The following is a 25,692-nucleotide window of genomic DNA, read 5'->3' on the forward strand; positions in this document are numbered from 1 at the left end:
TTAAAGATGACTGGAGTAAAAAGGCTCTCTTTCGCATGTCTCTCTCGCTCTCTGCCTCTCGCTCTCTCTCTCTCTCTCACACACACACACACACAAACACATGCACTCACAGATTAACATTGTTTAAAGGATTGTGTCCTAGGGGTACACACCACAGCGCTATGACAGGTGACATGCTTTTTTCCTTCTTTCTCGCTCTCTTATCTCTTCCTCGCCTCTCTCATCCTCTTTCCATCTTTAATCTCTGTGGCTGCAGACCTCATTGTTATGGCAGCATTTCCACTGTACATTGTCATTTGCCTTTTTATGGCCCGGTTCAGTGTTACAAGACTTTTAACACGCTTCGCTGAGCACGCAAGCTCTGGAAACTTTTAATGATGCAGCCATGATAAGTCTTTGTTTTATTCCAGAAAGAGCATGAGCACATGGGATGGAGATAATTCCAGCTTGAATGTTTAAAGAAGGATCCTTCACTGTGGCGACAGATTGATTTCCTGCATGTTGTGGTCTAAATGTTTGTAGCAGCCATCATTAGCCTAGAAGTCGATACAAACAGTCAATGGTTGTGATTAGGGGCACCCAGGATGCATTTGATTCTAACTTCATTCCAAGCAGATATTCACTTTATGTAGGATCATGACCGGTTGTACAATGGGAGTCACCTCCAATTCCAGGAACTATACAGCATTCTTTGACTTCAGCAGGTTTGTGGTTGATGTCTCTTATATCTGTCACTGTGTGCGAGCCAGACAAGCCTGATGTCCTCAGTGATATGCTGAGCTAAGAGATATGAACTTGAGACACTGATGAGATGTCAACGAAATTTGTTCAATTGCTCACGACTTTACAGAATGGGAAACAGAAGTGCTGATCTGTCACATCCATGGCTCATTGGATGGAGATAGAACCAGTTACAACTAACATTAGTTTTCAGTCGCGTCTGCATTCAATTCCCCTTGATCCTAATATTCTGGTGACTCTCCATTGTCAGTGGTGTTTATTGTAGAAAAATAACACAAACTTAAAATGAAGAGCCATCATTTCCATAATGTGCAGGGTTTCACGCCACATTATAATTAGGTAGGAAAATAACAGCGTGAAATGCAAAAAAAAAAACCTCTTTTAGTCAAATCAGTTTCATACGTACCGCCCAATTTGTATTCATAAAGCAGAGGCATTTTTCAAAAAGGCAATAATTCTGCTTAAATTATGTGTTTTTCTTCCATGTGTGTTAAAGTGATTGGTTTCAATTCAAGCACAAATCAAATAAATAGAATTTAAAATAGAATATTAATTGAATAATAAAATAAGACATCATTAAACCTGACAAGCAAACCCCGGGGCAAAAAAATGCACATACTGTATCCGCTGCTTGACTTCTGTGCTGATTAAGTTCGTTACTCTGTCTATTTTCTGTTGCAAATAAGTGTATAAAAATGTAATTGCTAAGAGACGTGGTTGGCTTGTGACTGGACTGCCCTTTCCACTGTGTGTAAAAGCGTTTAAAAAAAATCTAAAATATGCAAATCTCTTGTTGTAATTGTCTCACGTAATTCAATAATTAATAGAAACAGCTGCAAAAAAAATGCCACACCGAAGAAAAATACAATTATGAGAAAGCAAAGCTGGAAACTAAAAGGAGGATCGGATCCAAAATCATCATTACCCTTGATAGAATTTGGGAGTAATTCCATTTCCTGCTCCTTCTTGTTTATTTACTTTGTAGCCATTGAAATTTCCACGTCTAGTCAACACAGCCAACTGTCAAAGTGATCATTATTTTTACATTAGTTGGCTGGCTGACTGCCACTGATTTGGCTTTACAGTTGTGAACTGAGGAAGGAGGTTTGTGGGGTTTCTAACAAGTTATCTCATTGTCGTGATCACAAACTCTCCAGGCCACCTAGAAGGAATTGTGTCAAATTTGACAGGAATGTCCACCAGGAGTGGGAGTGGAAAAGAGTGGAAACTCTTGTCTTGAAAGAACAGAAGGAGAGATTGTGACCACATTTAAACTAGGAGTGTGAACACAACCAGTCTGTGTTTGGATTTCAACAAGAAGTAGATGACCAAGTAGAACCATCAGAGGATGTATGCGTCTTCCAGGTGTGAGGGAGTTTATAAGGCTGTAAGGAGTGAGGCTGAATGTTAGGATGATGTGACGAAAGGAAAACTTCTGACAGGAGGAGGTGTGACATCAGCCTGTTGAAAGTCTGACAGCTTACCATTAATATGAGTGATTGGCTGAGACGAGACGCTGACAGGATGTGATCGGAGGAGGAACGAGGTACTGAAGACTAAAATAGTGGGGAAAATCATCACTTCTCATTTGGTGACATTAATCTTGGGTAGCAGCCTTGAAACTCCAGTGATTGTGTAGATTCATGTTGTAGAACTCGTTACTTCTAAGTGTTCAACCGTGGCGTCCATTATTTACATGCATCTGAGCAGACATGGACGTAAACTGCTAGACGACAACCACGGGGCAATCATATAATGTTTTTTTAGCATTTGACAGCACAGTGGGGGAAGTTACATGCCAGAAACGATTAGCATATTCATTAATTGTGGAAAACACTAAAGGCCTTTGGGACAGCTGTGCCCTCTTGGGTACCTGTCCTCATTTTCCCCAATCAGTAGTCTTCTTAAAAATCTTTACTCATGCCGCTGGAGGGACAGAGCCTAAAGGGGCAGTCGGGGTGGGACAAACAGGTGCAGACATGCAGAAAGATGTAATCAAAAGGAAAATAAAGAACTGACAGCGGAACACAGCAGTTTCAGCCAAGAGTTTATTCTCCTGGTGCCCCTGACCTCTGACCCCGTGTTTAGCATCCGTGTTTGAATGAAGCAACAGGTGCCAAAACAACACCTGATAAAGATGTATTCTGGATGGTCTTTGAACACACACACACACACGCAGCTATGAAAGCATCTCCTCACATTCTCATATTGCCTTCACCTTCAGCGTACAATGTCTTCTCCTTTCTGTTTCCTACCTCTCCTTTCTCTCTGCAGTGTCTTCTTGGCAGACTCCCCCTCTCTTGTCGCTGTCAGAGAGCCCCCTTGTGGGTTTTGGAACCACTCTCTTCCTCTCTAGCGCTCTCTTTGCTTTTTTTTTTTTTTTTGCTTTTTTTTTAGCGTTCACTGAAAACCAACGAAACCCTCTTTTTCTTTTCCACTCCAGGCGGTTTTGTGAAAGAGGGATGCTAGACAACAAATGGTAGGCAAGACAGAGGGATGAATGGCGTTATTCACCAGCCATGCAAAGCACAAATACACACACTTCTACATACTCCGTCGCACAGTAAACCATCACTCTCAATAATCGCTGCCCTATTTATGAAGCTATTTCACCTCAGTTATCTTATGTGGAATCAGATATGAAATCCATTGCGTGGCAGAACTTGCCCATTAGATCATTGATCATCAATCTCCAACTTCTAACTGGCCTTGATGATGTTATTGATGAACACACTTGAGGCCAAATATCAATAGCAATATGTCAGCATATTGAATGTTTTAAATACATGCTAAATACATTTATTTTAATATGGAAGATATAACACATGCATTTTCTGTAAGTTGTCGACAGAATAAATCTCTGGGCAGGAATCTACAGAACTATTCATGAGTCTTAAAGTCATTTATTCATATTTTACAAGCATTGAAGTTTAAAATACTTCCTTCTAACCTCTCAGTTGCCTGTGATGTTTGTGTTTTTTCTGGGATGTTGCTCCATTGTTCCCTAATCTCTGTTGTGAAGTCACGGAACAAATGTGAAATCTATGGCTCGACTCTGGTCCCTGCCAGAGATTATAGATTTCCAGACTTTGTTTTGCGTCTGATCTTTGTAATGTTCTTGAACAGCTGCCACAGCGCTGCTGTTGGCATAAAAGCAGCACTAAAGTAAATTTTTATCATATATCAGCATCTTTTAAAGTAAACATAGCCACAGTGTTTGATTTTAGGTTTGTGAGATTTTAACACCTCATATTGCCGTACAATATCATTCAGATCCTCCAGAGAAACAAAGACAATATCTGATTTTCAAATGATTACTCTAAAGTGTGTTAAGTCATAATGCAGTGTTGTTATTGTACATGAATTCTATGAGCCGTATTCTGTTTCCTGCTTTTAGTTTGTCTTTAAAGACGCTGCTTTGAAGAGCTGAGAAGCGCTTTTCATTAAAGAAAATATCAAGTGTTTCCCAGCATGCACTTCCCATCCTCAAAGTGAGCGCTTGGGCATAGGAATCACCGAGGAACTAGATCCTCACATTCCTCATCATTAAATCTTCAACATGCACGGTCCTCCTCAAACCTGATAGAATGATACTGTCATAAAAATACTGCTGCAATTAAAAGTACTGTATATAAAGTTTCTGTTATGTCTGTATTGTGGGGAGTACACAACGTATTAATTTGAAGTGGAAGGGTTGCAGAAATAGGTGAATTTTTTGTTGGTGAAAAAAGGGAAAATTATGATTGATTGTGTATAAACCTGCAATAAAAATGCATTTTAGAAGCATGGCTAAATTTATTTCATAATCTGTGTTATAGTATGCGTGTGAACAGCATGGGAACATTCAATGAAGAAGAATGAGGAGATTTATTTCCTTCTGCATTATAAAAAAAAAATGCTGATTAATGAGGCTGGCAAAATGTTCATACTTGAGTAATGAGTCAATTGTTTATTATTGTCTGCTCTTTAAATGCAAACCATGTCCTAAAAAAAGCACTATTTAATATTTATTAGGGATATATTTAGGCCCTCACAGCAACTGTTTAAGAACTTGGAAATCTCCAGCTCATTACTTAATGTAGAAATCGTCTGTAAGAGCACAAGTGTTTATTAAAATTTAAGCGAGAACATGGCTCTCGCTAATTTTCCTGGCTAGACTTAATCACCCTGACGTTCTGCACTCCTTCAGCTCGCAGGCTGTAAATGTCTGTGGACATCATTTTCATTCTTGGCTCAAAGTAATTGGACAAACAAATTAATATGAATATGTCAGCGACAGGACTGAACAATATGCAACACTTTATGTGAACTTTATTTAATAGCGTAATATTTACCTTCACTAGTCACAGCCAACAATTCATTCATTGCAGTTCTCTAGAAGTGGATGAAAACTGTGGTTTACATTTAATAGAAGGTTTTTAGATGTGCAAAAACTTGTCTTCAGCAATTATATTTGTTTTCACACATTGTTGACCACACAAAGCCGATGATGGAGCTGCTGCTTCTCCTGCTTTTCCTGCTGTCTTATTACATTTTAGTGTGGAGGATAAAGTTGTGGATATTTTATCTTTCATCTTTTATCTTATCCGTATTTTTGTGTTGTTGAAAGTTTGATCTAATGATCAGAAAGCATAGCTGGAGGGTGGAAATCAATGCTGCTCGCCATGTGAGTCAGCAGTCTGTTTTGCTAAAAGCTGGAGCCCCACACAGTGTGAGCGGTGCAGGTCTTGGTTGGATCATGTTATATTCAATGTTACTGCACTTTTCTGTCCATCTACAAAAGTAATATTTATCAGGTGACTTTGTTTTCCGCCTATGTAAGATGAATGAAACTCATTATAAGGAATATGTAATAGTTTTTATCACCGTCATCTTCAGTTAAAATACATATAGATTTGCTAATAGTTTAAAATATTTCCCTATGTGGCTTCCATCATATTCATTTCATATTATTGTTCTACACACAGGGATCAGCTACACAGCGCAGTATTAAAGTAAGATTGAATAGCTTCAGCTCAATGTGACTTCATTGTCTTTAGCTTTCTCTAATTCTATGCCCTTCACACTCATCCTCTTCCACTGTATTTCCTCATCTCGAGTGTTAATTTATTCGACGTCGTGGGTTGATTGTGTCGTCAGTCTTTGTAGAAACTCCACTGTTTGCTTCAGGATGCTGCGCTCTTTCCTTTTTCTTTAGAAACAGGAAGTTACGTCTCGTGAGAATTAGATTGAAATTGGCTTAAAAGTAAAATACATGTGTAAGACACTGGGTGGTCTCTCTAATTATAAAAATCATTAAAGCTTATTATGGGCATTTACTTCCCTTCTCTAACGCTACACAGGAGGCGATGCCCGGATGACTTTAAAACTAGTTTTTGGCCCTCTCTCTTTTTCTTTTCTTTTTTACCTTCATCTTGGCCTTTACCTGCAGGTAATGAGATCTCACAGTATTTTTACCGTATTTCCGTGGGTATCTGGAGAAATGCAGCCAGAGGGTTGTTATTTAGACTAATGGGAGAGACAGAAAGTCAGGTAAATGTGCAACAAAGGATGGTGGCTTTTTTGTGCGTGCGTGCGTTCCTGTGTGTGCGTGTGTGTGTGTATGTGTGTGTGTGTTCAGCATTTGCACGCCGTTGTTGAGTATGTCTGTGTTTTTTTCCCTTTCAAGTCAGGCTGTAGTCACTGGTGACAAAGTTGGTTGCAGGTGCATCTGTTTGCGTTATCATTTCCAATATCAACCAGCTGCTGATCTGAGAGGAGAGATCGAAGCATAAAAATCAGAGCCACAGATACAAAGAGGCTAAAATAATAGTCTGATTATTCCAATACTTGAGCAATATATCATCTTCCATATAATGAGGACAAGTTAGGATTTGGAAAACTTGTCCATTGAGAGAACATCCTAAATGTAGAGACACACAATAGACGGTTAGACGGAGAGAAAGGATCGGTGAGGTTTCCACGGAGAAAGACAGAAAGATTGAGCAGCTGAAAGACAGGGAACTGTAAACGAAAAATCGAACATATGGAGATGTGGAAAGATGAAGCGAAGCGAGCCGACGGGTGGTGAAGCAAGTCCCAGGAGACCTATTGTGTCCGATGCTTTAACTGTAATGATGATGCACCATGCCGCTGGTCCTGTCTCCTCATTAAAGCTTTATGAAGCAAGCTTAGCCTAGCATTTTATTACAACGACGCCACTAGTCTGGCACATTCCCATCCTTGCGGCAGAGGTTGAGTTGCTGGTGGTGGATGGGGCGCTGCAGAGAAAAAAGGTCCATCCTGGGGTAACATCCAGGTTAACCAGGGGTATGGATGAAAAATAAGGTTGCAGAGAGTGAAGTCAACGTAATTTCCATCGGTATTAATAAAGTGTTTATCTATCTGTCAAGTCAAGATGCACCTAAGCCAGTTTTAGCCAGTTTTTTTTTTTTAAATCCATCAGCTTGAACTAAAGCATCTACAGGTCCTTCTTTTTGTTCCATTGCTTTCCTATTTTTACTTGGTTCCAAAACAGCATTCACCATGACCCTGCTGTAGAAGGAGAAATTCAATTGTATGCTGCTTCTCTTTTGTGCTTTGGTTGCGTCAGTGCAGCCTTGTACATGTGTTCTGTGTCTCAATGCGAATATATGCACCCGTCCCAGCATGCTGCCTCCGCCCGCTGCCTCAATCCTCATCAGTTGTTGTTGTTTTTTCTTATTAACAATTGCTCTTATCTTGTTATCAATCATTTACAATAAAACATAATTTATTATTATGCATTGCAGACGTTGATGTCTTGGTAAAACATCCGTCATTTAGTAGTTTATATCATAAATTCGTAACACATCATTTGTGCAATAAAGTAGCAAATAACCCTGGAAATGCCACCAAAATGATGTGTTAGTACAGTAGATCCTTGCAGGTTGACTTTGAGGACACCGTGACTCAGCCGTGGCTGAATGATGCTTGCTATGTGTGCTAGTATGCTATTTCTTTGAATTAAACACACTGAGCTCCTGTCATAATCAGAGAGTAAATCCCTACTTTATCGCCGTCCGGGTGCAGGGGCCTCGGCTTTGTTTAATTGCCACAAGCCGAAACGTCAAAGCTGCATCTCTTTCGGTGTTTACCCCCACTGCGGCTTATGGCTGATAATGGAATTACTTGCCTAAGAGGAGGAGGAGGAGGAGTGCAGGAGGAGTGCAGGAGGAACAGAAAGTCATAGAGGAAAGAGAGGAGAGATAAAGGAAAGCTAAAAAAAAAGGAAAAGGAAAAAAGTGGTGTCCCACCTTGGAATCAGAGGATGGAGATAACGGTTTGGGGTGAAGAGATGCATAAAGTAGATCAAAAGAGGGGGGGGGGCAAAGGTTACAGAGTTGTTGCCAAAACCAACGTCTGCAACCCCCCCCCCCAGCTTCACTGTTTACCCCAGTGTGACGTACAGTATCACAGGATGGAGAGTGAATTATGACGCAGGAAGGAGCTCAAGCTCAAAAACAAGCCAGCCTGAAAGAAAGAATGGAGCTGAAAGGATGAAGGGAGCCGGAGAGAGAAAAGAAAGGATGAAAGAAGACGTGACAGAGAAGAGAGGGCAAACAGAGAGAGATATTACAAAGTTAAAACAACCCATTTTGAGTCATTTCATTTGTCAAATCCTTAGAAACAGAGCCAAATGTTGATGGGTTGATTTTGTCAGAATATGCAGCGCTCCCTCCCTCCCCCTCCGATTCACACACCCAAGAGCTTTTTTTGTCCATTAATGTTAAAACAGACTTTTGTGGAAGCCGGAACGGAGAAACAACACACTGAAGCAGAGGAGAGAGTTTTGTGAAAGCGTGATAGCGGAGGACGTCAGTGCTTTTCACTCTCCTCTCTGTCATGGTTGAAAGCTTTTGGGGGGGGGGGGGGACTGAGTTGCAGTGTTGTAGTGGAAAATGACTTCAGATCTGAAGTGAGCTCGCAGCTCAGTCAAGGGTTTTGTGTGTGTGTGCGTGTGTGTGTGTGTGTGTGTGTGTGTGTGTGTGTGTACAGATGCTCCAAGAAGATGAGATTATTTGAATGCAATTTTCTTAACAACAGCTGTAATGGCGATGCTAATTTTGGAAATTGATTCTGTTTTGGGTCAGAAATTTTTGAAAATTGCTTCCTATAGGCTTGTAGGTCAGGTTTTTTTTTTCTTCATCAGTGTAAATGCTTAAAATGTACATTCATGGTTCATAAATATATGTGTGTTTAGCCTGTGAGGCTGTGAAGGATATTACGTTTATTGCATTGACATTGATTTGTTGTTCCTCGGGATGAATTTTGTTTAAAAACTCATTGACTTCTGTCAAATTGAGTGATTCTGTATCTTCCCATTATATCTATTTATAGTATTATATTTATTATATATATTTATACTCTATATATTATATATATATATATTATATATATATATATATATATTATATATATATATATTATTAATAATGCATCACAGCTTTTGACTCCTTTTGTTGAATTCCATGCAGAGGCAGGACCCTGCACTGTTGGCTTTAATTAGAAGGGAGAGGTTAAAGCTGACATAAGCTTAAGTTGTGGCTCATTAAAATGTTTGGCATGTGTAACAACTCTGCAGTATGAATTTCATTATGGGGCTGCATGTCTTTCAATGTCGCATAATCTGCTATTTCTGCTACTTTCTCATTTGTCAAATCCTTGCCCACGCTCTCCATAAAGAACAGCGTTTAGTCACATCCCACCTTCCTCTTTCTTTCTCCCTCCTCTCTTCAGTCTGTTCTCAGTATTCGCGAGGGGTCTTCGCCATTTTCGGCCTTTACGACAAGCGCTCGGTGAACACGCTGACGTCGTTCTGTGGGGCCCTGCACATCAGCTTGGTGACGCCCAGCTTCCCCACCGAAGGAGAGGCCCAGTTCACCCTGCAGCTCCGGCCGTCCATCAGAGGGGCTTTGCTGTCGCTGCTCGACCACTACGACTGGAGCCGATTCGTCTTCCTCTACGACACGGACAGAGGTGAAAGCGCAGTGACGAATAGCACAACATAAAAAATGCAACGGGCTTTATTAGTTCACTGAGTGATGGAGGGAATCACATTGTGGATAAAAATAATATTTAACTTACTGCTGCAGTAGCAGCATTTTCCATTCTTTTTGGTTTTCGTTTGAGGTCAGGGAGGGATTTGCGGTAAATTTATATATAACACGTTTTTATTTAATCCTTTATTTAAACTTACACATTATTTAAACTTTCTTTCATCAGATTCCCCCTGAATAAAAAAACTGCATTCAATCTTAAAATATTTTGTGCGCTGACTTTGTTCGCTCCCCATTGAGATTCAACCGGGGTGCACAGAAAGCCTGGTTGTTTTTTGAAGTTGAGCCTTATAAATAAGCAAATGACAAATAAACAAATAGCTGTGACTGCGGCGGCATTGTGCCCTCGTGGCACATTGCCACAGATTCATATGTTCTCCAGTGATAACAAGAGCTGACTGGGTAGATGTGCAAGTTTCTTTGTCTGAGCTGAAATTAAAAAAAAAAAAAAAAGTTATAGAGAATTAAAAACAGCTTTTCAAATTAGCCTCGTCGCTTTGCACGACAAATTACCCGTTGGTTTGAGTTCAGTTCGACATGGCACGCTGAGAACAATATTTAAACATCATCAAGTCACAATGATGCTGTTCAAAGTGCATTTTGCTGATTTTATTTGGCCTTAATTTAGCTCTCATATTTAGCTTTCCTTTCTTTACCTGCACTCCCCTCGTGAAAAAAATAAAGCTGCAGAAACGACTCTTGCAGCGTTCACCTGCCTTTGATATCAGCGTTCTATCATGCGGTGCATCTAAGTTAGAAGAACAAGCACAGCTGATGCCTTTTGTCCCCCAACCACTACCACTGAGAATGCTCTTACACACACACACACACACACACACACACACGCAGACTAATTTCCTGCCGCAGGAAAAGAAGCACACGGGTCAAACGTGACGCACAGTCCCCAGACCGCAGTATAGTGGCATGTGGGGAATTAGTGTGTGTTTGTGTGTATGTGTGTGTGTAGATGTGCGTAATACGTCTGTGCCTTCCAGCTTCCTCCCGGTCCAGGTTGTCTGAGTTAGTACCCAGGGGGGTCCAGGGGTGGGGGTGAAAGAGGAGGGAAGAGAGGGGCATTAGCAGAGACAGGTGAGGTGAGTGTAGCGGCTGATAAGAGAGGAAGCGGTTAAGACAAGTGCAAGAAAAGGGAGGAGGAGTAAAGAAGGTGGGGGGGGGGCAGGAAGGGAGGAGAAAGTGGAGGTGGACGGGAGGAGGTGCGGGGGGAGATCACAGAGAGCAGGAGTAATGGGACAGACAGGATCACAAACCTCTGGGGATATACAGTAACGTATAACAGAGGGTGAAAGCAGGAAGGGGGTGGGGGTGGGGGGGGGGCAGAGGATGGATGTGTGGAGTTTGGGCTGTGCTCACCCATGACTAGGCCAAGTCAGGGCCCTTCATTACAGCCTCCCATCAGCCCCAGCTTCTGGTAATGTGCTGGAAAATGGGCAGCAGCACTGTGATCTGTTTTATGCTCCACGCTCTGCTGTGCATCACAGACCACACACACACACACACACACACACACACACACACACACACACACACACACACACACACACATACATTTGTAGGTCTGCAAACCTTGCGCCCAAAGACAAATCCATACACCTCCCAAGACGCAGATCCGCAAACAGCACACACACACACACGTGTGCGAATGTGCGTTGCATCACGTTGTATTAACGTGATGTAACACACACACACACACACACACACACACACACACACACACACACACACACATATCAATCACACGCAACTCAAACGTGAACGATCTGATTTTAGGAGACACTCACTGCGATCCTTGTGAGGCTGGGCAGGTGACAACACTCCAGTACCTCCTTCCACTTCTCAGAACCATAAAAACACAACGATACACATTTCCCATATGTACACACTGTGATTACTGAGGCTTCAAATGTGCATTTTGTTTCAACTCAAGCAGTAAATAGCTGCCTCTATGAAAGCAGGGGGGGGAGGCAGGTAGTGATTGGCTCCATTTACCCATTTTTCTTTCTTTGTTGGAGAAGTCTCACAATATCTGCAGAGGTTTGACAGCGATTACACCAACCATTATTACAAGAGTTTTGTATGTTATTAGTATAAAATCAAATTGTGCCTCTATTGCTTTTTACTACAGTTGCTCAAAATATCATCATTAACAGTTTTTAACACCCGCTGCTCATCGCGTCACATTTTCTTTAATCTCACGTCATGCAGAGGAACACACTAAGACCGTTTAAAGTTTTCTTGCGCTGTTTTGTAGGAAATAACTGTATTTTGTTCCATGGTGGAAAAATTGATAGGGCCAGCGCTCTGCAAAATATACAAGAATGAATCACTGATTTTAGGAGAAAATGGCTCGATACTAGTGAAATTATCCATCCATGCTGCAAAATGATTTTACTTGGCAATAAATCTCAGAATAAGTTGTTTTAGTTGTTTTGTTGTAGTTTTTTTTTATGGGCTTTATTAAATCAGCGTGGATTGTCAAATGACAACTGTTTGTCCTCATACTTTCAACTAAAGTCGCAAAAAAGGAGAAGGTTGCTGGAGTTGTTCCCTTTACTGACGAGTTTAGTTTATGTGAAGACATCCAGGTTGATGTCACCCCCCCATCCCTAACCTTAACACCCCCCCCCCCCGCCTCTTCTCTCTGTTGCAGGTTATGCAATACTGCAAGCAATCATGGAGAGAGCCGGGCAGAACGGATGGCAGGTCAGGACATCAGATTGTGAATGATTGTGAACTTCTTTATGGTTTGCATTCATGAATTTATTGTGATGTTTTGTTTGTGTTTACAAGAGCATAGATGCATCCTTTGAAGTCGTGTGTGTGTGTGTGTGTATGTGTGTGTGCTTCAGGTCAGTGCCATCTGTGTAGAGAGCTTCAACGAGGCGGCGTACCGCCGGCTCCTGGAGGACCTGGATCGACGTCAGGAGAGAAAATATGTCATTGACCTGGAGCCTGAGAGACTGCAGAGCATCCTAGAACAGGTGATGTTACTGTCATGAGTGTAACAAGGAGTTTATTAAGGAAGGCAGTAGGGCTTTGGAACACACAATATTATTTAGTGATCAAAATAATAATTTTTAACATTAAAATGTGATCATAAGTAGTTGTTAGAGGTACAGGATCATGCATCCCCTTGCAGCATGAAGGACACTTCATCATATTGACATCCTGCTATCATCGAGCATGCAACGCTCAAAACTGAGGTGGAACAACCACACTGACACATCGCTTCCAGAATAAGTGTAGAGAGTTTTGTTTTTTACAAGCAGATAAATAACAGAACCTTTACCACAATCAAAAAAATGAGTATTGAATTACAGTTATAGTACCCGGTCTTTGTGCGTTGGATTACTGGTGTCTGTCTGCTCGCTGTCTGCTCCACTCAGCTAGTTGTTGCAACACCACTTATGCTTTCTGACATCTGCAAAAAAAAACAAGATTTGAGTTTTTTTCCCTGGAGTTCATGACGCAGAGAGAAAAATGCGAATACCCCAGCAGCGACATCAGCGTGTGATTGCAGCGAACGCTCCGTCCTGTCCCGTTCACACACAGATTTCCATCATACACACACTTGCAACATAGAAAGGCACATGCATGCACACATACACACACACACACACACACACACACACACACACACACACACACACACACACACACACACACACACACACCGACACCTAATGAATGTCTATGTTCATTACATTATCTCTTGTGCTTGATGTCTGAGCTCTGACAGGTGACAGCATGTGTGTGTGTGTGTGTGTGTGTGTGTGTGTGTGTGTGTGTGTGTGTGTGTGTGTGTGTGTGTGTGTGTGTGTGTGTGTGTGTGTGTGTGTGTGTCTTTTGACTCTGGTCTCACCATAACATCCCTTTGGTTCTGCCTCCTGTCATCATACATGATCTTTCTGCACATCTGACAAACATTACACAACCAAACACACACTCATACACATATAATGTGTAAGATACATAACGGTGAGTAATACAAGCTTCGCAACAGAAAGCATACATCATGGCTTTTAAATGCTCATAGAGCGAAACACACACACACACCAGTAGCAGCGTTCCGGAAAGACAGACTGACTGACAATTTCTTAATTGGCTTCTTGAACAACGAGACACACACAACAAATGTGTACTCGGACAACCATGCAGACACACACACACACACACACACACACACACACACACACACACACACACACACACACACACACACACACACACACACACACACACACACACCCATCACAGTGAGCTCTGCAGTGCTGGCTTTGGCAGGCATCCCTGCTCTGAGACAGAGACTTCTCTGTTTGTCTGCTCCTGCCAGCTGCGATCTGTGTGTGTTTGTGTGAATATGTGTGTGTGTGTGTGTGTGTGTGTGTGTGTGTGTGTGTGTGTGTGTGTTTGTGTTTGTTTGTCTGCATCAGTGTGTAGCTGTGGATGTGGATGAGAGACACAGAAAGGGAATGTGTAAATGAATTAGTTGCTGCATAAGCCATGCTGATGTGATGGAGCTTGTTCCTTGTTTGTCAGAAAGCCTCGTGCCATTTTTTTTCCCCACATCTTTTTCACATCATGTTGCACAAAACAGACGATGAATGTCCAAACTTCAGTTGTGACTTCAGGTCTTTACTAAACTGTCAACCATTTAAAAGTTATTTCTGTTCACTGGCAGAAAGGATTATGAAATAAAGTGGAGGTTTGTTTGATGATGGTGGTGAAACATTTTCGGATCATAGACCAGGTTGTGTGTTTCTGGTCTCCATAATTAACCAGATCTTCATCAGGCTTTGGTCGATAGTCTGACAGGGCTACCTACTGCCCCAAAGGACTGCCCCATAATTTATACAGTAATACAATTCAATCATCTATCAATTTTCTGCATATCGTATCCAGGGATTTTTAATTTGACTTGAACCTGACCCAAACATTGGCATCTTTTAGAAAAGCTCATTGTCATGCCAACCCGCTGCAGTGGACGAGTGAAGTCCTCACAGGCTCGTCACTCGCTGGCTAGTGTGAGACAGATACCGATAGGGAAAACGTAGCTCTGTTGCTCTGCTCCCATTACGTTTTCAATGCTTGGTATCATCGTGGAATCCAGCGTTCCTCCTGGTCTGCCACAATACTTGCACTGTCAGCAAAGACCTGATGATGTTTCCTCTTCTTCTCTTTGTTTCCAGGCTGTCAGTGTGGGGAAGCATGTAAAAGGATACCATTACATCATAGCAAACCTGGTAAGAACTCCCAGTAGATTTCAGAGATATCATTGTGGTTTTATTATCAATTCGTTCTCTGCATGAAATGCAGCTTACAGATAACAAAGCAGATAATCAGGAACCCATAGAATGGGGCGATACAAGTCAATGAAAATGGAAGTAATGCTATAAACTCCCACAGCAGTTAATATGTGAAGGAATCCAGGGAGAAGGTTATATCCAAACATGGAATTCCTAAAGATATTATTTAATCTATCTTAATTTATGCCATAGTTGTGGTTTTTAATTTATTTTAAATTGAAATGTTGGTTCAAGAGTTGTTTTTTTGTTTTTTGTCCTTACTTTCAGCAAAAACAAAACAATATTGTAATCTTCAGATTACATGGGGCTTTTTTTTTTCTTTCTTGTACTTCAGAATCATCACATCCTGATTTGTCTCAACTCAGACAAAGTTATGGGTACAGGAATCCACCGAAAGCCAGACAAATATGCACATTTTTAAATTTAATCCCTAAATTCTGTTTCCCAAAAATTTCTATCTGGGAAGTTTGACAAAAAGAAGCCAGTGCTCCCGGGTCAGGCTAGATAGGTGGTCGGAGCTTTTAGCAATTAGTATCCATCGACCGCAGATAACCTCAACATGCCTTTATTCCGTTCCCAAATGGATCCCTCTCTACCGCTGCTTCACTGCTGAAGTGTCACTCTGCGTGAAGTCACACTTACTAATGTGGGGGCCACTCCATATTTAAATTGAGGTTTGAATAATCTCGTAAAGTGTCGGCATGTGTGGAGTATAATGTCAGCAGAAGTGCACATATTCCATTGAAGGGGTTTTCTAGTCTGCTTCCACTCTGCTTCGGCCGCTTTTTTGGATGTTCTTTCATTCTGCGCTTAATTTTTTATCTTTCCGTCTTTGTTTCTCTGTCCTCTTCAGGGGTTTAAGGACATTTCTCTAGAGAGGTTCATGCACGGCGGGGCCAATGTCACTGGTTTCCAGCTGGTGGACTTCAGCAGACCTATCGTGATTAAACTGATGCAGCGCTGGAATAAACTTGATCAGCGAGAGTACCCTGGGTCTGAAAGCCCACCTAAGGTGATACAGATGTTCCGTCCCATCCCTAATTACACAGATTGGGAATTTGTGCCTGAAAGTGGTGCTACTAACCAAACAGATGTCATTTTGATGTGGTTGCAGCAGCCAAATTTGATTTGGATGTTTTTGTCTTCGGCAACTTTCTTCAACTTGGTCAAACTCACAAGAGGAAGATGTTCATCCTCACTTTACTCTGTAAATGTAGCTCAAGCATTTCTCCTTGACATCATGATTTCAGTTCAGCCCTGTATGCAGACACACACACACACCAAGGCGGTGCTAGTCTGGTACATACCATACAAAGCCAAACATAACGCTGACGATGGTGAAACCATGTGACTGTCATATGGACCATCTGGTTCAGCTGAGCCATCGTGTGACCTCAGGTTATCAGACCGTTCAATTGGCTGATCCAACGATGATTGAATACATGAATTCCTTTATGACTCAATGACTTGTGTCAAAGTTAATACGATGCATCCAAATTCTGAAGACAACAGGGGTCACGTCAGCCCTGCATGATGCTCCTTCTCCTTTTTTAAATTCTGCTTTAAATGTTCCCCCATCTTTGTTTCTAGTTCTTTCCAAATTCCCACTTGCCTTCCTTTTCATATGCATCCCATTTTCTATTTCAACTTATCACTTCCCCTAACTGCGCCCTCACCTTGTGTTTTCTGACACTACTCATGTCCCCTTCTCTGGGACATTATTACACCTCTATTTAGCCCCTACCGCTCTCCCTATTAAATCTGTTCTCTTCTCCCTCAGCACATCTCTATTGACCAGGGACTGATCTGCAGCCAATTGCATTTGATTTGTGAATATATTAACTGGAAATACGTCCACCTACCAATTAAAAGTACATCATACTGCGGCTTTGTGTCCCATGCTCTTTGGCTCAGATCCGTGTGCTCTCAGAAATTGCAGACACATGCATATGTGGTGAGAGGCGAGTACGAGGCTTTTATTGCTGCAAATGGTAATATTCCATCAGTATTGGTTTTTCAGAGAAGGGCCATATTAATTGGCTAATTATCTTTGTCAGAATGACCTGATGCATGTGAATCCCATTAGTGGGTGTCAACTAAATCAACCAACTTTTACTCTTCGCATAACAGCGTGTTAATGGAAGAGAACCCTATTATGGATGCATGTGACATACGGATGTGCAATATAGAGGCAGGTCTGTGATCATGTTTGTGCATTTAAAGAATAATACATGTTCTGTCTACTTTAAACAAGCAAACATGCTTTCAATGATTTAACACAATAACACAAAGCCTGATATCTCCAGTGACAACAGATGCCTCCAAATTGCTGTAGGCTAATTAGAGCCATGTAGGAACTGAGCTCACTTAGCCTTGGGCTAACTCGCAGCCTCAGGCCAGGTTGAACTGTGGAAAATGAACATTGAAAAATGCAACAGGGACCATTTTACACTAGGGACTAGATTTTGGTTTCAGGGTTCTAGCCATCAATCAGAATATATAAACCCAGTGAAAAAAGAGAGGTATTATTAATTTAAAATTAAAATGCAGCCATAAGACTCAATGCTGCAATCTCTTTTTGGCCTTGTCTGTTTTTTATTTATTTTTCACACTCTTCCCCCGGGTTGCTTGATGAGAATATGATCAGGTCTGCAACATCTGCATTAGCATATTCAACATATAACGCTGTTGCCTCCATAGACATATGTCCATTTGTAAAGCATTTCATTTGCCAGGAATCGGTGCAGAACCGATTCTGCAAAATAAATATGCATGTCCACACAGCTTCAAAGCCGCTGTCTTAATATTTCATTTTAAATTTAATGTCATTTTACAAAAAAAATTAATTGAAAGATCTTTGTCTTTTTTTGGGTGTCATTAAGTCTGCCCCTGCTCTTTAACATTCCCTGTGGTTCATTCTCTGATGAGGTTATTTAATATCATTAAAAAGAAACTCTTGTACACAGCGGTTGTACTGTCTTAATAAATCACTGCATATATATTAGCCTTCTGTTGCTCACATGTCTGACACACAACAAAAAAGCATTGGTAACAATGGACCTTTTTCATCATATGTTTTGTCTGTATCTCAGTTTTTCTTATTATTTTACAGTGTAGATGACGTCATCATTTATGTCACATGTAGTCACATGTTTGTTTTTTTTAAAAGGCCCCTGTACTGCCTGATAAATGCTCAGACCGTCACGTTAGCATCTTCGAAATCAGAAATCTTAAGCGAGCAACTCCTTGTTTAACATTTATGTGTTAGCATGTTAACATACAGTTGAGGCCAAAAAAAGAATGCATTTCGTTTTCTAGATATTTATTTATCTGGACAAATATTGATCGGATGGTATATTAGATAAAAAGTTATGTGGAAATGTTGGAGATCATCCTGAGGCAGATATGAATGCCTTATCCCAATTTCATGATGATGAATCAAATACTGATATTAATATTATATTAATAATTAATATAGAATATTTTAGTCTGGATCAAACTCATAGTCTGAAAAATATGACAACATTACTGAAATTAGATTAAAAGTATGCATTATTGATAAGACATAACTGTTTATAATGTCGCTTTTTTTCTCAATCTGTCCAGTTCACTCATAAGCCTGTGTTTTCGTTGATTACACAAATCAGTTGTGGTTCTCAGTCTGATGGTGGTAATGCAGAGTTAAATTGCACTGGGTTGTATGTGTTATGCTAGGGCTGGGCAGCTAATCAAAAATGTATGGAAACAAAATGTAGAACCGCTCACTGACTTGTTTATTCCTTTCCCTAGTGTGTGCTCACAAACTCTTTGAAAAACATTACATCATGTTAAACTGCGTGCCTCCATTCTGTCCAGCTGACTTCAGCCCATGCTCACTCAAAATGTAGATGCATGCAAATCAGCTTGGATAACACACAGGCGGACATAGAGCCTAAACTAGAGGGCGTCCAAAATCAGAAGGCATTATCCACCTTTTGGCTGAATTTTACTTGCAATGAAAAACAATGAAACAGTTATAGAGAGGCTGTTTGAATTTAGTTGATTAATTTTGGCTGACAAAAATCGGAGAAATTTTGAATTCAATGGTTTTAACGGTTAACATTATTTTTGATGTGGGGAGATGGACTCTTTATAAGATGTCCCTTTAGACTAAAGATGTTGTTATATATACCAATAACTCGTCACGAGTCCAACAAAACTGTCAGAGCGAATCCAAAGGGAATGAACTGATTACATGTAGGGCAGTGCAGAATCTGAAATGACAGGAAATGTTAGATGATGGACAGAAAAAAAACATCAAGAAATGAATACAATACTTGACAAATGATCTGACATAGTCACTTTGTTGTTTTCATTCATCAAAATACAAAATTAATACATTTGCTGATTTATTTTTTGTTTATATGTGTATATCTACATAGAGAAATAATTGTACATTGCTCTACTTATACATTTAATTACCCGTGTGTACGCTCCACATGTTTAAAGTGACAACAACTCCAAAGCTTCATGCAGCTGTGCAACCATACATCGTACAAGGACAAATAAATTACCATGACCTGGACCGTGAATGGGTCCAGGAGGCTCTGGTGCCCTTCTCCTGGCACTTGGTGGATCCATTTGTTGTTGTTTTCTCCCTGGTTTAGATTCCACGGTCAAGTGTCATTCGCACGCTCGGAGGCTTCTTTAGTTTCAAAAGGGAGAGATGAAGGCAGGAGGATATGGATGTGCAGCTTCCCAAAAAACACGTCTATTGGAATATAAATCAAGGGATTTCAGTACGAGAGAGAAAACTACCTGCAGAGGCGTTGAGAGCATCGGCGAAGTCTCGGCCGACTTCTTACTTCCCTTCTGTTTTCATCTTGCCACTTGTCTTCGCTGTGATGTGACAGCAGCCCGCTGTGTGTTTGACTGCCCCCGTCTGTGTGTGTGTCCATGTGTCTTTGTTGCAGCTGCACGCGTGGCGCCATCCCCTGTCGCACCGTGTCGTACCTTTAATGAATTTGTCCAACTATCCATCAAAATCACCGCCACCATTAAGAGTTTCATTAGAGAGCAAAATCACATCATCTCTTATTTGCTGTCACTTTTCACAAATCTTCTGAAGAATTAATGACTTCATTCTACATCGTTTTTCAAACACAATCCAATTAAAACTCGTTTATGGGAATTTAAATATCACAATGAAAGGGAATCCCCTAACAAATTGCTTTTATAATGTTGTTCAAATGTGATTTCTGTTATTTTAAAGACATTGAATTTATCAAGAAACTGTAAATAAACTGACCGGAACGCGACACATTAACCCTGACGTTACATCTACAGTAATGTCAAAGTCAAAGCAGTGAGATGCATCGAGACCCACGATGTTTGCATGGCTGCTATAAAAAGCATGTTTCAGAGATTTGTTTAAAACTGGTTATCTTCCATTCCTCAGTATACCTCATCTTTGACGTATGATGGCGTCCTTGTGATGGCCGAGGCCTTCCGGACTCTTCGCCGACAGAAGATTGATATCAGTCGCCGTGGCAATGCCGGCGACTGCCTTGCCAATCCAGCTGCTCCCTGGAACCAAGGGATAGATATGGAGAGGGCTCTGAAACAGGTCAAATAGTTAGACGTTTCTAACTATTAGGAACAGCAATCTTGCAAATTTGAAGTGTCTGAATTCATATATTATAATATTCAGTTCAAACTAAGTAATTCTAATACATTTCTTCTTCATGATTCTGCTCTATGTTAAATAAATATGATTTATCTTTAATTTCCTGAATCCAGATTATGATCCAGGTTTGGATCCACTTGCACATAGTTGTGAAATTGTAACTTGGTATTTTTTTGTCCTGATTTGCTTACTGATTGTGCTTCTCATGGCATGATTGGAAAATTTAAAATACAGCAAGTGAAAAAAGTGAATTTACATCCAAGTTTAATCAACTTAAGATCCACTGTTGAGCATAAACAAGTCTACCAGGCTGTGATCAACTCTCATTGGTAGATGCAATTCTTTTCTAAACTTCATTAATTCAATCATCAGTTAATGTCCTTTAAGTAGAACATAGCAATAAATAATAAGTTATTTAGAAAACAGATTTTTTTCATAAATGTTAAATAATATCCTTAAAATTTTCAGACTTACAACCAATTTTTGATTCTTTTTTTTTTTTGCATTCGTTCATAACTTTTATTTCCAGTAATGCCTCTCTCATTGTTATTCTGCTAAAGAGAACACCGGTTGATCACCAGATCAACCCGGACAAATCACTTATAACTTACGTAACCTCCCTATCTTTATAAACTCAGGTGCGAATTCAAGGCCTGACTGGGAACATTCAGTTTGATCACTACGGTCGGAGGATCAACTACACGATGGATGTGTTTGAACTGAAGAGCAACGGGCCGCGCAAGGTAGGCTCCCCCTGAACGACAGAGATAAACACACCACCATAATAAAGTTGCACACATCCAGAAAACCTCATCCGACCGGTTCCATCCAATTTCCATGATACATTTTCAGCGTTGCAGAAGAGTGATATTCACTGTTTATCATATTTGCAGTAAATGTGACCCCTGAGCCAGAAAGTTTTATTTTAATCACCACTGGAAATACATAACCATACCTTTACACTTCAGGGACTACTACTGTACTACTGTAGTTTTTAACACGCGCTGCATTTTGATTACTTTATCCCTCTCGGTGACTGATTGTTGAAAAAAATCTCCATTTTATATCATATCTTTACATAACAGCAGTTATCTAAATTGAACCGTCGCAGCTTGCGTTTTAAAAGCTTTTTCGAAGTATTCAGTAGAGAGCAGCTCTCAGACGACCTTAGCACACATAAAACTCTATGCAGACGTAAATAAGGAAACTTTCGACACTATCCTTCAGAAAAGGAAAAAAAGTAGGATGACAAGGCCTCACTTGGAAGTGCTCATAATTTCACTTAGTGGGGGAAGAATCGTACTTGCATCACATAGAACAGAGAAATTACACCATGTTCCTGCTTCTCAAGTGTTCCTTCAACAGCAATGTCTGTTTATTGAAAGGTCGTCGCTCACACTCAATACCTCTCAATATCTGCTACAGTTCTAATGGGAAATCTGCCGAAATGAGCTCATTCTTTCTGCTACTTGTACTTTCTTTTTATTTCTTTCCAAATCTACCTCCCCCCCTCCCTCCCCCCCATCTCTTTCTCCCTCTCTCTTTATCTCTCTCGTTCAGATCGGATACTGGAATGACATAGACAAACTTGTGCTGGTCCAGAACGAAAATGGTCTGTCCAATGACAGCTCAACGATGGAGAACCGAACAGTGGTTGTGACAACCATCATGGTAATGTACCCCTCAGACTGTTCTCATTCCTGTTTGATTGGGGGTGTTGTTTGAGACTTGGGTGAATCTGTCTTTTCCAACAACCTGATTTCTCCAAAAACCTTGCTCTCACTTTTTTATTTATTTATTTATTTAATTTATTTATTTATTTATTTTTGCTCAAACTCTCCTTAAATTAGAATTATGGAGAGCAAAAGTAGATGCAAATAACAAACTGGGGTTCGGAACTTCAACTAGTAGTTGCAACACGCAATGAATGTAAGACTCTAACGAAGATGGAGCAAATTTCCGATTTAACTTTTTTTCACATTATTGCCATGCACAGCAAATTTAAGTATTTAATTATGCAGAGCAGAGTTTTATCAGGTTGAAGGAAGATCAGGGCAGAGATGGCAGAGCCGTACGATTCACAGAGATCACTCAGGCCACAGCCAGGAGGGAGTGGCACTTGTCCAGCTGGAAGATTACACTGATGTCTCATTAGTGGCCAAATCTGGAACTGACCTCGGATCGCAGTTTAGAAAAGGACCTCAGTCCACTCTGGTCTAATGGCTCTCACACAGACACTGGTCTCCAGCCCAGAATAATTATTCCCCTTTCTTTTACAAACACAGATAAAGTAGGACTAATCAGAGGATTTGTGCATATCTTATGCTTACATTTGATTTCACTTCACTCCATCTGCAACATTTTTACGGTGGCCATCCCTCTTCCTGTAAATGCAATCACTTTAATTCAATTGGGCATGCAAAATGATGCAAGTGAAAGCAACTCAAAGAGACTAAATTCGGCTGATAGATAAAACGAGCCACAGATGCTTGAGCCATTCAGCGCTTTCTAGTAGAGTCTAGCATGGCCAGAGTATAAATAGTTGTATTCACAGGGCTGTAGTGCTCATATACAGTATGCACATACAGTATAAGTGGACATGATGATGATTTAATAAGTCGGCAGTGCTTCTGGTGGCCAGAAGTGGTAGTAACCAGTCCGGTCTGGTGGAAAAGGAAACACATGCTGCAGGCAAGAGTCGAGAAAAATAAAATCTGCTGGACGACATGTTCCAATGTATGTGTTGTAATGTATTGGACCTCAGTGCGGAGCGGTGTGGCGCGGTCAGAGAAGCTCGAGCCAAGCAAATACACAATAAATTAAAGGGCAAGGTGTTTTTCTGTTACAAGTTTCTGTTATGAGCATCTTGTTCAAATTCAACTGTCATTTCTGTTATAATATATCACATTCTGCTGTTGTTTGTGTTTGTTTGACTTATGCTTCAGAACGAAATTCAGTTTGTGTGACTTTTGAAAGTGATGACTGTGCAAAACACGATGTGGCATCACTGCATACGTCTTTTCGATGTTTGTTCCTCCCCCTGTTTCTCCCCCCCCCCATCTACCTGTCATCTGACTTTTCTCATCTCCATCCTTTCATTCTGTCTTTCATTCTTCTTTTTCTTTCTTTCTGTACTCCTTCCTTATATCCATCGCTCTCTCATCCACGCTCCCCCCCCCACCTGCATATTTCTCTGTGGATGGTGACCTCAGCAGCCCTTGGCTAACGTTAGCTCAGCCGCCTCCTCCTCTTTGCAGCCTCTGATGATGAGGAAGCCTCTGCTGCGACACTGATGGCGGGTCTGCAGACAGAGCAACAGACTGAAACAGCCTCAGAGAGGACAGACAGACAGACAGACACTGTGTCTGAACTTCTGTACAAAGACTCTGTGATTCGCTTTTGTTTTGTCATGCCTTTTAACTTCCTGTATGCATTAAAATGAGAATTCTTTTTTCTTTTTGCTTGTTTTTTGGAATTATATCTCTGTTGAGAAAGAATTCATCTTGTATGGACAAAAACACAGACGACAGCCTGAAAAAAAGGAAAAAGGAACCTTTGTACGATGGAATGTTTTGCTGACTGTATCCCTGTCTCACATGATAAAAGTGACATTTTGGTGAGAGCTGTGCAAAGGTTTTTCGATCAAGAGCTGACATTTGATCGTCTTGGAGTCGTTTCACTGCAGGGACAAAATGACCAAATAAGGATGTTTTGTTCCTGATTTCACATTTTTTGGCAGTTTTTCCAAGAGAAAGCACCTAATTTGAATGTCGATCTTGCATGCCAGAACCCCTCCCCCCACATCCAGTCTCCACCACTCTGTAAATCTACTCTGTCATGTTTACTCAATCTAATATGTTCAATCTCCTCTGAAATCTCTACACCTGAATGGAAGTGTACTCAACGCTAGGGATGCAGCTCTGCACATAGACACGGTGTCGTTGTAAATGATTCAACTTGTCTGTAATTCAATTTTCACACTTGTATTGCTTGTTGCTTTCCTAACACTTAGATTGTGAGAAAATAATTTTCAAATGCACACCGCTAATTACAAATGCATCTTAAAGTTAACACGGATAGTAGCACCATCGCTATCCAGCAGACATGAACACAGGGTATGTGTACAGTCAGAATACACCTGTAACCTAGCAACCAGCTTGAAATCTCTTGGTAAACGCAAACACATGCGCATGATGTCATCTTTCTTTTGTTCAGTGTAAAACTTTCCAACGGTGTTTTTCATAAATTAAAGTTTGACACCACGGTCCCACAAGGCTCTTCAACGGGGGCAACGTGCTGAGGGTGAAAATCATTTATTCATGTGATCATGTAAAAGTAGGTCACATTACCAAAACAGAAAACAAAATATGAAAGCATCTGAAAATGTTGGCTGTGTGTTACAAAAAAAAAAATACTTGTGTTACTCAAAGTGACTAACAAACTGTTGGCTAATAACTTTGGCCGTACGATGAATCACTGGTCAGTCTGACAACAACCGTATGTCTGTCTGGCCTGTCGGTCAACCTGGACTCAATGTACTGAAAGACCTGTCACTATAGTTACGGCTGGCTGAGTGTGACAAGCTGTTAAACTGGCACATGACTAATTGACTGGGCACCGGCTTACTGACTTGCTAAACTCGACTCTTTACGGCTGGATAGCTGTGAGACAATCATGCTTACTCACTGGCCCCACATGTGACTGGACGGACGATTCTGCAGCGTAATTGCACTAATTAATAACTGAATGAACTGACTGACACGCAGGCTGTGACTAACCGACTACCCTGCATGCTCCCTGCATCCGACTGGACATCTTGCTTGGCTGATTAAACGTCCCAGGGGTTGCCTTGATCATCACTTGCTTTTTTAAATGCTGAAGTGAT

The 25,692-nt window shown here is 40.8% G+C and overlaps 1 protein-coding gene across 1 annotated transcript in view; it reads left to right on the forward strand.

Moving 5' to 3' along the window:
* The window catches only part of gria4a (glutamate receptor, ionotropic, AMPA 4a), an 82,681-nt gene that overhangs the window by 23,380 nt on the left and 33,609 nt on the right, over nucleotides 1–25,692 (forward strand). The window contains exons 3-10 of the mRNA XM_068316788.1: nucleotides 9,499–9,738; nucleotides 12,487–12,539; nucleotides 12,686–12,817; nucleotides 15,026–15,079; nucleotides 15,996–16,154; nucleotides 20,580–20,747; nucleotides 21,446–21,550; nucleotides 22,368–22,478. Of these exons, the coding sequence (XP_068172889.1) occupies nucleotides 9,499–9,738; nucleotides 12,487–12,539; nucleotides 12,686–12,817; nucleotides 15,026–15,079; nucleotides 15,996–16,154; nucleotides 20,580–20,747; nucleotides 21,446–21,550; nucleotides 22,368–22,478 (1,022 nt within the window). The remainder of the gene's footprint in view (nucleotides 1–9,498; nucleotides 9,739–12,486; nucleotides 12,540–12,685; nucleotides 12,818–15,025; nucleotides 15,080–15,995; nucleotides 16,155–20,579; nucleotides 20,748–21,445; nucleotides 21,551–22,367; nucleotides 22,479–25,692) is intronic.

Source organism: Antennarius striatus, chromosome 6 (genome assembly GCF_040054535.1).
Source record: "Antennarius striatus isolate MH-2024 chromosome 6, ASM4005453v1, whole genome shotgun sequence".
Lineage (NCBI taxonomy): Eukaryota > Metazoa > Chordata > Actinopteri > Lophiiformes > Antennariidae > Antennarius > Antennarius striatus.